The sequence below is a fragment of the Myotis myotis genome, unplaced genomic scaffold (assembly GCF_014108235.1).
Source record: "Myotis myotis isolate mMyoMyo1 unplaced genomic scaffold, mMyoMyo1.p scaffold_m19_p_11, whole genome shotgun sequence".
In the NCBI taxonomy this organism is placed as follows: domain Eukaryota; kingdom Metazoa; phylum Chordata; class Mammalia; order Chiroptera; family Vespertilionidae; genus Myotis; species Myotis myotis.
Genome location: NW_023416315.1, coordinates 64,387,540 through 64,400,434, shown reverse-complemented (window position 1 = coordinate 64,400,434; position 12,895 = coordinate 64,387,540). Strand labels below are relative to the sequence as shown.

Below are 12,895 nucleotides of genomic sequence, written 5' to 3'. Positions count from 1 at the left end.
TGCCACGCACTGTTCTAAGTATTTTAAATGTGTTTTTCATTTTATCCTCGCCACAACTTAAGAGGTTAAGAAGGACTGGGACCCCTATTTTATAGGTGAGGTAATTAGGGCACAAAATGGTTAAGTAACTTGCACAATGTGTGCACAATGTCACACAAAAAATAATTTGTGGATCCAGAAATTTCACCAACTAATCTGGCTCCAAAGCATTACACTAAACTGCCAATCAGGTAATGTCGTCAATGTGCTTTGCAAATGGTAAAATGTGCAAATGTTAGGTGTACTGATCAAGGGCACATGCATTGTAGTCAGACTTAGTGTCAAGTCTCAATTCTGTAATATACTACCGATGTGAACTTGAATAAGTCACTGAACTTCTCTAAGTTTCAATTTTCTGTTCTATAAAAAGAAAATAGCCGAAGCCAGTTTGGCTCAGTGGATAGAGCGTCGGCCTGCGGACTGAAAGGTCCCGGGTTCGATCCCGGTCAAGGGCATGTACCTGGGTTGTGGGCACTTCCCCAGGGGGGATGTGCAGGAGGCAGCTGATCGATGTTTCTCTCTCATCGATGTTTCTAACTCTCTATCTCTCTCTCTTCCTCTCTGTAAAAAATCAATAAAATATATTTTAAAAAAAAATGAGAAAATGAAGTCACCATTCTTACTTCAGAGGGCTGTTGGTGAATTCGGGGCACTATGCATGTAAAGGATTAGCAGAGTGCTTGGCATACAATAAGCACTCCATGAGCATTCATTATTATTAGCTAAGAATTCTCTTTATTATCATAAACTCTCATTTTAGTACTGGTGATATTTTCTAAAATAAGTGAAATCTATCAATACTGAGATAGTAAAAATTTATGAACTTAAGACCCAAAGTGTCAAAGTATATGACAGTGATGGCGAACCTATGACACATGTGTCAGAGGTGACACGCAAACTCATATTTTTGGTTGATTTTTCTTTGTTGAATGGCATTTAAATATATAAAATAAATATCAAAAATATAAATCTTTGTTTTACTATGGTTGCAAATATCAAAAAATTTCTATATGTGACACAGCACCAGAGTTAAGATAGGGTTTTTCAAAATGCTGACATGCCGAGCTCAAAAGGTTCGCCATCACTGGTATATGACAGCATGGTTTTGAGATGGAAAAGGCTACTGCTTACTTTAATATCATTATCAAACATTTATTTAAATAGCCTCGTATACATCAAATATGCTACGCACTAAACAAAATTATCAAGACACAGACTCTGACTTCAAGAATACACAATCAATCAAATTAATCCTGTTGAGTGGGCACCAATAGCAAAACCTCCAACTTTGGGCATTTTCCCAACCAGATGCACCTGTGTTCCCCTGTTTGTGGTGCACTAGTGGTGAATATATGCAGAGGAAGAAATCTAAAATTAAATAATAAACCTGACAAATAGAATGTAGAACATTAAGATTCAGGAGGAAGTGAGCTGACTTCACACCTCTTACCTTCTCAGAACATATCTTAGCTATCTTGGTTCTAAGATCTCTTGTTAACCAGAAGAGAAAATAGGAAAGATGAGGTGGAATCTCAAAACATGAGTCAAAGGAAAAGTCTACAGAAACATATTATAAGAGAGGAGAAATAAATCTGGAAAGTTAAAAAGGCAAAATAATTGTGAGTTTAAGTGAAACATGTTTTATTCTGCATTCTATCATGTGCCTGATAACTTAGAAACCAAACAACTAACAACAGTTCTTAGACTGCTGATCCCTACTCCTCTTCAATCCTGAGGTTTCCATTAGTCTTAAAGTAAGAGAAGAGGAAAAGAATAACAGAGTACTGAAGGATTTTGTCTAACAGCACAGCCACCAGCACGCTACACATATCCTAGAGCAGTGGCTCTCAACCTTCCGGCCCTTTAAATACAGTTCCTCATGTTGTGACCCAACCATAAAATTCTTTTCGTTGCTACTTCATAACTGTAATGTTGCTACTGTTGTGAATCGTAATGTAAATATCTGATATGCAGGATGGTCTTAGGTGACCCCTGCGAAAGGGTCGTTCAACTGCCAAAGGGGTCGCGACCCACAGGTTGAGAACCGCTGTCCTACAGCATGGTTTCAGATCAACTAACAGAACCATGGCTAAATCATAATTCTGGTAAACTATGGAGTCTATTAGATAAGTAACTTCTAAAACTCCTAAGGATCTGGAATACTTCCACAGGCCACTGCAATAAACCTGGAAACCTCATTTCCAAAGTTTTAGAAGTATTTCTATCTCATCTTCAGTGGTCATGCTATTTGAAGAGATCTTTTACAACTTCACAACAGTAAATGATATCCACTTATGCCTCTCTATCTCCATAACTAATTGTCATAACACCTACTGGGAAACTCCTCTTTCTATACCCACAGCCTCAAGCCATAGCAAAGGAACAAACCCTTCCCCCGCTACTGCATCCACAGGCTCTTTAAAACAAAATGAGAACAGCCTATTGATCATAAAACAACATAACATACTCCTAAAAAATGTTGAGGTACTTTTAAAAAATGCAAGCAATCCGTGTCAACAGAAAACTTGACTCATATATACAAAACCAAGCTAAAAATTAAATATGGGTAATTTATATATTTTTCAAGAATATGTATATATTCTTCAAGAAGGTCTCTTGAAATAGGGAATAAAGAAGAAAAAATAAGAGACATGAACCAAGTCATTGTGTATTCAAGGTACATCTGTAATGAATACCCGCCCAATGTCGGCCATACCTCATCCAGCCCTCACTTGTACTATTCAAACTTAGGAAACTGAAGTGTAAGCCATATCTTTTGTTTCTACTTTTCATCACACTTAGGAGAGGACCGTATCTTCAGGAAGAAAGATGAGTTAAATTCTAGAGAAAAACTCTTAATTGAGCAAATAGCAGCAAAGGTGGTTATTATCTGTAGCCAGAGATACGTCTTAATATACTATAAGCAGTTTCTGATGGTTCTTTTACCTCCCTACACCAAGAACAAAAAGTGCTATCAATATTTGTTTATATAGCATACATGCAAAATGGCTTCCAGCACCAATTTCCTAGGCTTCTTCTCAAGAGGCTCAACCCTAAGCCTCTGAGATGACAGAGTTCAAGATTCAAAATAAAACCAAAAAATAAGAATGAACACCAGAAGGGAATAGGAAGAACAAAGAGTTTTAAATCACTTCTTACTTGTTCATTCTACCTTTTTAAACTGGTCCCAGTTTAGCCACTAACTTCTATGTTTGCCATGATCTGTTAGTTTGGCTATTACGACAAATATTCCTAATCTCTCTAGGCCCTTCTAATGTAAACCAGTCCTGACAAAGTTCTATTTTTTTCTCAATGACCCACATATTTTTGACAGTCCTTGAACCCTCTGTCTTTCCTTTTAAATTCCTGCTGTGTAGCCCTAGAGTTATGACAGAGAAAACATGTGGAAACAGGTGAGTGAAGTAAGAAAATTCCAGCAATTGGGCTCCCCTCTTTCTTCCATACACTATTTAAGAAGAAAAGCAGAGAAAAGACTGACATACAGATGAAAGGCTGTAGTAAAGAGCTAACCCAAGCTTTTTAAGAATTCTCTTATCTTTTCACTGATTATAGGTACTTAAGTCTGGAAAATATCTTTGGAATATGTCTTGTGTGTAGGAATGCATAAAAGATAACACTTTGCAAAAGTCAAACATACATGTTTAATAATGTGCAACTAATGAAGATGGTTTATAAATGAAATACCACCTACACATTTAGTTCCCTAAATATATTACACTATTAATCATTAAAGTTAGACCTATAAGTACAAGTTTTCCATATGTGGAAAAGTAAATCTGTATTTAAATTAAAGAGAAATTATAACTCTAATTTTTAAAAATAAAACTATCAAGATATAATTCAAGTGTAGCTGCTCATAGTCACTGAATAAATTTAAATTTGATAATAAAACATTTAAGTTTCAACCAATGCACCTTTGTTGAAGCACATTTAGCTGAAATAACTCCAAGTCTGGTTTATTTCCATCACATATAGTACATTTTTCCAACAAGAGCATGTACATTCAATATAGAACATTTCCAGCAACAGTTACAGTCTTTCTAGTTTCCTTTCACAGTATATTTTAGTGCAAAGCACTGGGAAGGGTAAATGTTTCTCTAGCTATAGAAGTATTTTATTACGACCTTGTGGATCTTCAACATTTTAAAATTTTATACAAAAAGTATATAGATGGACAGGGTCCCTCCTAAGTACAGGTATGAACCTATATAAAAACATGGTATATTCTCTGCTGTACCTTTTAAAATTATAATTTGACAAAAATTACTAAAAAATAAAATATTCCCTAAAAAGTACAAAAGATTGATACACAAAACCTGTCCAAAATTTCATAAAGATAGGTGTACTTCTGTTTTTCCTAAAATCTTGATTATAAAAATGAACAAGAATTCATTATTTTCCAAATTTTACAGTAGGAATCAAATATCTAAAGTGGTCATTTCAGATTTTACTTGGGAGAAAAAAATCAGGGTTTACACCCCCACCTGCCTTTTTTAGCAATATTTAAAGAAATAAACTCGTATCATAAGAAGTGGTTGTGCATGGATTGTCTGCATCCATAAAATATCGGTAAGCTATTTACTACCTTCATATTAACATTAGTAAATGTGTGGTCTTTTAAAAAAATAGAAACTGAAAAATTAAGTTGCATCTATCATTAAAGTGCTTTGTATAAAATTTAAAGAAAAATAGGGGAATGTTAAATTTTCATAAAAACTTCAGATGTTTACAAATGAAAAATGTAATGATCATGGGTGAAAATGAACTGGAACTTTCCTGTAAGTATATATTTTCGAATGAAACTTCCAAACATTTAAGTGCTGGAGAACGAGTTAGAAATAAATGAATGTAAAAATAATTACCGATAATTAGTAAGCTAAATATGTATGTGTTGGTGCTAATTTGTCTTTTGGTCTTAACATCCACTCACTAGGAAACCAGGTATCTGTACAATCCAGATGACAATTTTGCCAAATAAAGTGGAACAAAACTAAAATCACTAAGATATCAAGTCTTTGTCAATTAAAAATCACCAGTGGTGATTATTTTCTTCAGGCTGTTGATCGCTTTAATCAACAAATTGTTTGAAAAACAAAATTTGCAACATTTTTGTAGACACTGGTTAGCTGATGTACTGTAATGACAATATGTAAATATCACAGCTACTTGAAAGTGCTGGAAAAGGCAGTGCCTTTGAAACAGTGGTTAGATAATTATCCTTTTAGTGAGAAAACAGCAGTTACAGTCAAATATTTATGAAAATGTTTTTCTTTTTTTTTTTTTCCTCATAGTACCATTTGAAGACGTTTAGTGGTTCTAACACCAATTTAAAGTCTTTCCACAAATATGAACTCCAAACCTTTTCGTACATCACTTGAAGTTATCTGAGGAGAAATGGAATAAATGAACACTTTTGAGTTCACCAATCAAAGCTTGTTTTTAAAATTATACAATAGTAAATGACTTCTAAAGAATGGTTTCATCACAAGTTTTCCACAAAAATAGAAAAATGTTATAATCAAACCACAACATTTAACCTACTCAGCGCTCTTTATAACCTGAATCCAAAACTAATTTAATACTAATTAAATATATTAATTGCCTTAACTCAGGGGACACAGATACTGAAGGTAAACTTTAAATTAAAAATATAAAGAGACTTGAAAAAACAAGGACAGGGAATCTACTCCTTATTTTATATTGCCATTTTAAAAATTTACATTTGTTCCAAAACCTCCTAAGTATTATTTTTTCTTTCTTCCCAACAGGGATTTCACTTTTCTTGCAACGCACAACCACACACACAAAAAAATTTTTTTAATCCCTATTTAATAATATTAACTATATTTTTTAACTGATCACCAAAAAGGTTATTTAAGCAAAAAGGGAAAAATAAGAGGATTTGGGATCTAAGTAATCATTCTTCTCATAGATCAAACTTAAAAATGGTAACTGACACATACTCCCAAGGAGAAGGAAAAAGAAATTCCAAACTTTTATCGTTTCCCCCTTTGCCTAGAAGCACTATGTTAAATGTAAATAATAATGCTAATCATTTTAAATTCAATTTGGGGAGTTTTTTTCTGAGTGCAGCACTTTATTTAGCTGTCACAGATTAATTTTTACAATAATTACAGTGCCTCAAAGGACTTTTTTCCTATAATTATCGCCTTCACAAATTCATTCTAATATATTTAACTTTTCTACAATGCATTTATTAGTAGACTAAGTCACTGAATCAAATTAAACCTGTGCAAAGTTAAACAGAAGACTTCTACTGTAAACATAAGCCAATATAAATGTACTATTTTACAACATAGAGAGGAAAGCACTGACCCTGTGCCATCTACCTATTAACTATATTGCATTGTCCTGTGGAAGATAAGTTCTGAAGTTAACTTTTGTTCCCAAGCCACTGGAATAAAGGTCACTGAAGAGGAAATGCAATATGTGCATCACTCTTGCAGTTCCCATTGCCATAAGATATATGGAAGCAAATGTGTTAAAATGGAATCAGCTATAAATTATGGTCAAATGATTTTTTTAGTTCGATGGGGAGAAAAAAGCAAAACTCTGTTAACTGTTCCTCACCAGACAAGAGCCTTAGATCTTGTACTTCGGCCTTTGGTTTTGTTTCCTTCAGGTGAATTGGAAGCATTTGCCTTATGAGTTTTCTTATGATGTTCAAGATAAGTCTTTTTGGCAAATGCCTTTCCACATTTATTGCATCTGTGAAGAGAAAAGTTTTTTGTGACTTTTACTTCAATACCAACGTCAGCTACTTCATACTTTTTACTAGGAGAGTTAGAAGTGCCATCATGTTTTGAATCGCTATGTTTTGCTTCATCCCTCGAAGGGCCTCTTTTTGCCACTTTATTTAGAACAAAATCAATGGGCTTTTTTATAGCTCTGATCTCCAAACTGGCTGTTATTTTCCCAAGGTAGCGGGATGACTTTTTATGAACCACAGTTATATGTCGTATCACATCGCGCTTCCGACGAGTTTCATAAGTGCAAAGAGGGCACTTGTAGAATTTAACATAAATGTTATTCCCATCTGTGTGCAACTCAATGTGTTTAGTCAAGTTCTGTTTGGAAGTAAACTGACGTTTACAAAGTTTACAGTAAAGTTGCTTAAAGTCAAAGCCAGCTGAAAGTTTTGGTTTCCTGGTTTTTTGCTGGCCACCTGCAGCAGACGGACTGGCTGATTTAGGGCTTTCAGAGTCTTGTTTAACTGTATTTTTCTGTGCTGCCGGTGTGTTCTTTTTTTCATTTGAATGATTTGTTCCCTTTAATTCATTCTGTGGAGAATGGGTAATGGAAGGGGGTGAAGATTCTACAGAATCTGCTGGTTCAACTTTAACTTTTATTTCTGAACTGTTGGCAGTATTATTAGGGCCTTTCTCTCTTTTAGAGTTTGTCCCAGAAAGAGTAATCTTGTGGGCCATTTGCATATGTCTTTTAAGCATTATTTGTGAACTATATTTCCTCTTGCAAAGGAGGCATTTGCATGCGGTTAAATTGTATTCAGCCTTTGAAGACGACTTTTGTTTTCGAGTCTTAAAAGATTTTTTAGGAGAAACAGAATCCAGGAACAAAGGTTGCCCAGGCTTTGTTGCTATATCAGGAGTAATTGAATCCCTCCTTAGTCCTCTATGAACTTCATCAAAATGCCTCCTTACATTCGCTTTTGTAGCAAATGATTTACAACATACTGGACAACTCCTACTTAATGGAACTAGAACATTCTTACTGCGTCCTTTAGAGGTTTGGTTTGGATTCTTTCGTGTCTCAATGTACTTTTTTAATTCTTCCATCTTTTTCTTATGTACTTTTCGAATGTGACGACGAACACCTCGTCTGGAATTAAATTCTTTTCTACAAAGACAACATATCAACTGGTGACCAAAATCAGAATTGTCAGAAGTTTCTAAGTCAGCCTGTGATTCCTGAGGTTGTTCATCAGATGTGGGCGCAACTTCATCTGTAACCATCTCAACAGGAGGGGGCTCTACAGTTTCCACCTCTGTAACTGTAACTGGTACTGTTTTAGAAGGTTCAGTGTCACTTTCTGGTATTTGAACTTCAGTTTGTTCAGGAGTAGTACTGCTTGACTCTGTGACTTCAGTAGGATTATCAGTCCTTGAAATATACTGAAACACTGCATTTTGATTAGTTTCTATGGGTTCTAGCTTAATAATATATTCTCGCTTGTCCACATTTGGATATATGGCTTCTAGGAGATCATTTATGGCTTGGCTTTGTTTATCATTTACATCAGGAAGGTCTGTTAAGAAAAAATAACAACATTTTAATCTGGAATAATTAGCCTGCTATATATAGCCTTCTAATATTTTTTAATGTATTATGAATGGCTATCTTAAAATTTATATTTCTGGTTCATGTTCATTTTCATTACAGCAATATCTCTTTTCAGTATTTTATGAAGATAAAAACTAGTATTAAACTAAAATTTGCTTTAAGACCTCAACATAGTATGCAAATGATAAGAAATAGATGCAACAGAAGAGCTACTTCCACTTTTAAGTGCCCTTAATATAAAATATATAAGCACATGGGCATCCTAAACAATAAAATATTTCATATTTTTAGGCAATCAAAGTTCTCATTACCCAAAATGGATAAAACATAATGAAGTATGTTACTACATATAAAAATAATTATTTTAGAAAATATAACAGCATTCCTATTAAACTTATCCATAACAAATTAACTATTCTAATTGCATGGAGACATACTTATGGAAAGGAAAAAGAAAATTTGTAGGAAAATATAAAAACATGAGTAACATGATATATAGAAGTATTTGCTAAACCCAGCCCTATTATGTGTCTCCTTAACATGAACCAATTCTATTAAAACAAATGATTAAAAACTATAGATTTATTCCAAAAACAGTTAGTTTTATTTACTTGTACAATAATTACACCCTCTATAGGCAACTAACTATTACTATTGGAACAGAGTTGTCTTAACACTAGTTAGGTTTCCACATACAACTCTAAATTCTAGCTGTTACTTATTAAATATAGCATCAAATTATCGGTTTAGAAAACAAGATATGATTCAATATAGCTCTTCTCATGTACTTCCCTTATAAAATGGATGAAGTGTCTACAAGAAGAATAACACTTTCACAACAGTATCTCTAGAATGAGTATTGCCAAGAAGAGAGCACAATAATCCTGTAAATCCATTTACCTACAGCATTTGGCCAAAAGTTGTTTGTTGGAAATAATACAATAATTAATAAATAATAATATAATAAACTCGTTTCACATACTCGCAACTGTAAACCTAATTTTGCCACACCCTGTATTTCCCTAAGTCATACTAAAAAATAAAAAGGATTAACTACCAGAAAATTAATCTATTTTTAAATATATTTCACTGATTTTCTACAGAGAAGAAGGGAGAGGGATAGAGAGCCAGAAACATCAATGAGAGAAACATCAATCAGCTGCCTCCTGCACACCCCCCACTGGGGACATGCCCACAACCAAGGCACATGCCCTTGACCGGAATCAAACCTGGGACCCTTCAGTCCGCAGGCCGATACTCTATCCACCGAGCCAAACCAGTTAGGGATTAATTTATTTTTAATGGTACTTTAATTAAAAAGTTAGATTTGAAACTAGTGTTTATAGACTTTTCATTTATATCTCAATGATATCTTTTTATAATCTTTTCATTTATGTCTCAATTAAAAAATAGTATGTAGCTCTAACAGCAATATCCAAATATGAAATTCTTATTTCACTTATGTCTTATAATGCTTTAAATCAGTCTCATGCTGATATTTGAAGTTTGTATTTCAATCCCATCCCAAAAAGTTTAAGTTGAAAAACGCACAAAATCCATAATGCAATATAGTATCACACTGGCAAAACAAGTTCTATATTTTGTAAACCCACAAAGAGTTAAATCCCTGAACAAAAATTATGAAAGTAAGCTATTACTAAAATATTTTAAGGAATTTACATGAGTTCTTTAAAGCAAGAAAATAACACCATTACAGCAACCTAATTATACAGGGGCAATACACTTAATTCAACAAACGTTTGGTTCCACAAACACTTTATTGGCCTACTATCTGCATTCCTCACATTAAGCTATTTCAGATCTCAAGTTAGTCCATAATACAATCTAATTTCTGGTAAAATGACTGATCTAAATAAATTTCACAGAGAACAAAATTGATCTTCAAATCAAGACCCAGAAAACAGTAGAAAGATTAACACTCCCATGAAATCATTAACTCATTCTTTCTTTGCTCTATTCCCAACCTTCTCATTACTTAAGAGGAATCTTAGTAAATTATCAGTCATATCTGGTAACAAGATGTTAAAGAAGAAAAATACCAATATTCCCTTCAAGAATTAGTATTATAACTTACATAAATCCTGACTATAAACTATATGATCCATATGAACATTCAAAAACAATATTCACTATTTTAATACAAATAAATATACTCATAAATCTAACCTCATATATCTATAGGAAAATTCAAGTGGAAAGCACAAGTATAAAAGTCCATATCTAAGAAACTAAATATACACTGAGTCATGTATTTAATTTTATTCTCTATCATTAAATTATCCATAAATGGATATCCATAATTTAACACAAACGTAGTTGTAATATAAGAATACTTAATTGTAAAATGCATAAGTGAATAAATGACTGAAACTTACTGTCATCCATCTGGAGACTTGGTGGGCAGTAGAATTTTTTGTGGGTAATTAAATTTGGTAATCCTCTGAAGAGACTTCGGCATAATTTACATTCAAAGATAGTGTCCACATCTTTTAATAAAATGTGTTTCAGTTGTTTAGTTCCTAAGGAGGGGGGAAAAAAGAAAACTTTACACAAAAGGTAACTTCAATATGTACTTTTAAACTGAACAACCATTGTTGAGAATCCAAAAGTGCAATTTTACTTGTTAAAAATGTTATATAGACATTTCCAATTATTACCACAGTGTATTATTCACAATTTATTTATAAACTAAGTTTTATGCAAAAATCCTTCTATCTTTTCTAATAAAGAGGGAATATTCAGCCAAAACCGGTTTGGCTCAGTGGATAGAGCGTCAGCCTGTGGACTGAAAGGTCCCAGGTTCGATTCCGGTCGAGGGTATGTACCTGGGTTGTGGGCACATCCCCAGTGGGGAGTGTGCAGGAGGCAGCTGATTGATGTTTTCTAACTCTCTATCTCTCTCCCTTCCTCTCTGTAAAAAAATCAATAAAATATATTTAAAAAAAAAAAAAAAAAGAGGGAATATTCAAATTGACCATCAGGCCATAACGGTCAAGATGGCTGCACCCAGAGAGGCAAAGATTCCATAACACAAGATAGCTGCGCTCACAGTGGAGGCCGAGTTCCCGTAATGAGCCTTAACGAGCAATCAGCAGGGACCTGAGGCTGTGCCCCCTGCCAGGTGGGGCTTGACAGGAGACCTCAGGCCATGACCCCCACCCCTGGCCCTGGCACCAGGCTGGGGAACCTCAGGCCACGCCCTCCACCTTGGTGCCAGGCTGGGGGAACCTCAGGCCACGCCCCCCACCCCAGTGCTGGGCCAGGGGACCTCAGGCCGCACCCCATGCCCCGGTGCGGGGCCGTGGGACCTGAGGCCACGCCCCCCGCCTGGTGGGGCTTGACAGGGGACCTCAGGCTGCACCCCTTACCCATGGGGCTTGACGGGGACTTCAAGGCACACCCCCCATGCTAGCCTGGGTGACTTGAGGCTGCACCCCCCGCCTGGAGGGGCTTGACAGGGGACCTCAGGCTGCTCCCCTCGCCCCGGCACCAGGCCAGGGGACCTGAGGGTGCGCTGGGGGACCTGAGCCTGCGCTCCCCGCCCGGCAGGGCTTGACAGGGGACCTGAGGCTGCGTCCCCCACCCAGCAGGGCTTGACAAGGGTGGGGCCAGCTGGGTCTGGATCTCACCCAGTGAGGGTGGGGCCAGTTGGGTCTGGGTATTGTGCGATTTTGAGGCTCCGCGAGTGTGCGGGGACTTAACTCTGAGTCCCGCAGCACTCCCCAGACTCTGACAGGAGGAAGATTTTCATATACATTTTACTTATTTTCTTTTTCTGACACTTCTATTATAGAGAAAGGGCAAATAGCAATATTAAAATATTTCCTATAATTAATCCCCTTTTAATGTGCACGAATTTCATGCACTGGGCCACTAGTTTGGATATAAGGACAACTAAAATTGATGCTATTTTTCTAATTCTGAAGTCAATCAATTCTTGGGATATCCCAACAGTGGTCCCAACATCTCTTTGTTTGATCAGCAAAATGACCTGGGAATAAAGATGTATGTGATCCACCCTCAGAAATTCTGATTCTATAGATCTGGAGTGGGACAGAAAAATTAAATGTCCCCATCCCCTCCCACTCTCTGCCAAAGTTTTGCTCTGGTTCTTCAAGCTTACTTCGGCATTAGGAAGTGAACATGGAGTTTTGTAACACATTTTCCCGATTCCTTAAAGAAAGTCAAAACTGCCCAGCCAGCATGGTTCAGTGGTTGAGCATCGATCTATGAACAGAAGGTCGCAGGTTTGATTCCCAGTCAGGGCAAATGCCCAGGTTGCAGACTCAATCCCCAATGTGGGACTTGCAGGAGGCAGCGGATCAATGATTCTCTCTCATTGTTTTTATCTCTCACTTCCTCTCCCTTCCTCTCTGAAATCAAAATTTTAAAAAAAAAAGAAAAGAAAAAAAGTCAAAACTGTGTCACAGGATTGTCTGTGACTTTTCTTTTTTAAATCAGCTCAAATTACTTCAGATTCTGGGCCAACAAA

The 12,895-nt window shown here is 35.8% G+C and overlaps 1 protein-coding gene across 4 annotated transcripts in view; it reads right to left on the bottom strand.

Annotated features, from left to right (window-relative positions):
- ZNF800 (zinc finger protein 800) overlaps window positions 1-12,895 on the bottom strand; it is a 53,863-nt gene that overhangs the window by 21,423 nt on the left and 19,545 nt on the right. For 2 of the 4 annotated variants that reach the window (XM_036328788.1, XM_036328789.1), the window contains 2 exons: window positions 10,779-10,922; window positions 6,652-8,347 (listed from right to left, as the gene is read on the bottom strand). In XM_036328788.1, the coding sequence (XP_036184681.1) occupies window positions 6,652-8,347; window positions 10,779-10,922 (1,840 nt within the window). Of the gene's footprint in view, window positions 1-3,682; window positions 5,445-6,651; window positions 8,348-10,778; window positions 10,923-12,895 lie in introns of those variants that run through there. The other 2 variants (XM_036328792.1, XM_036328790.1) reach the window with 2 other exon arrangements.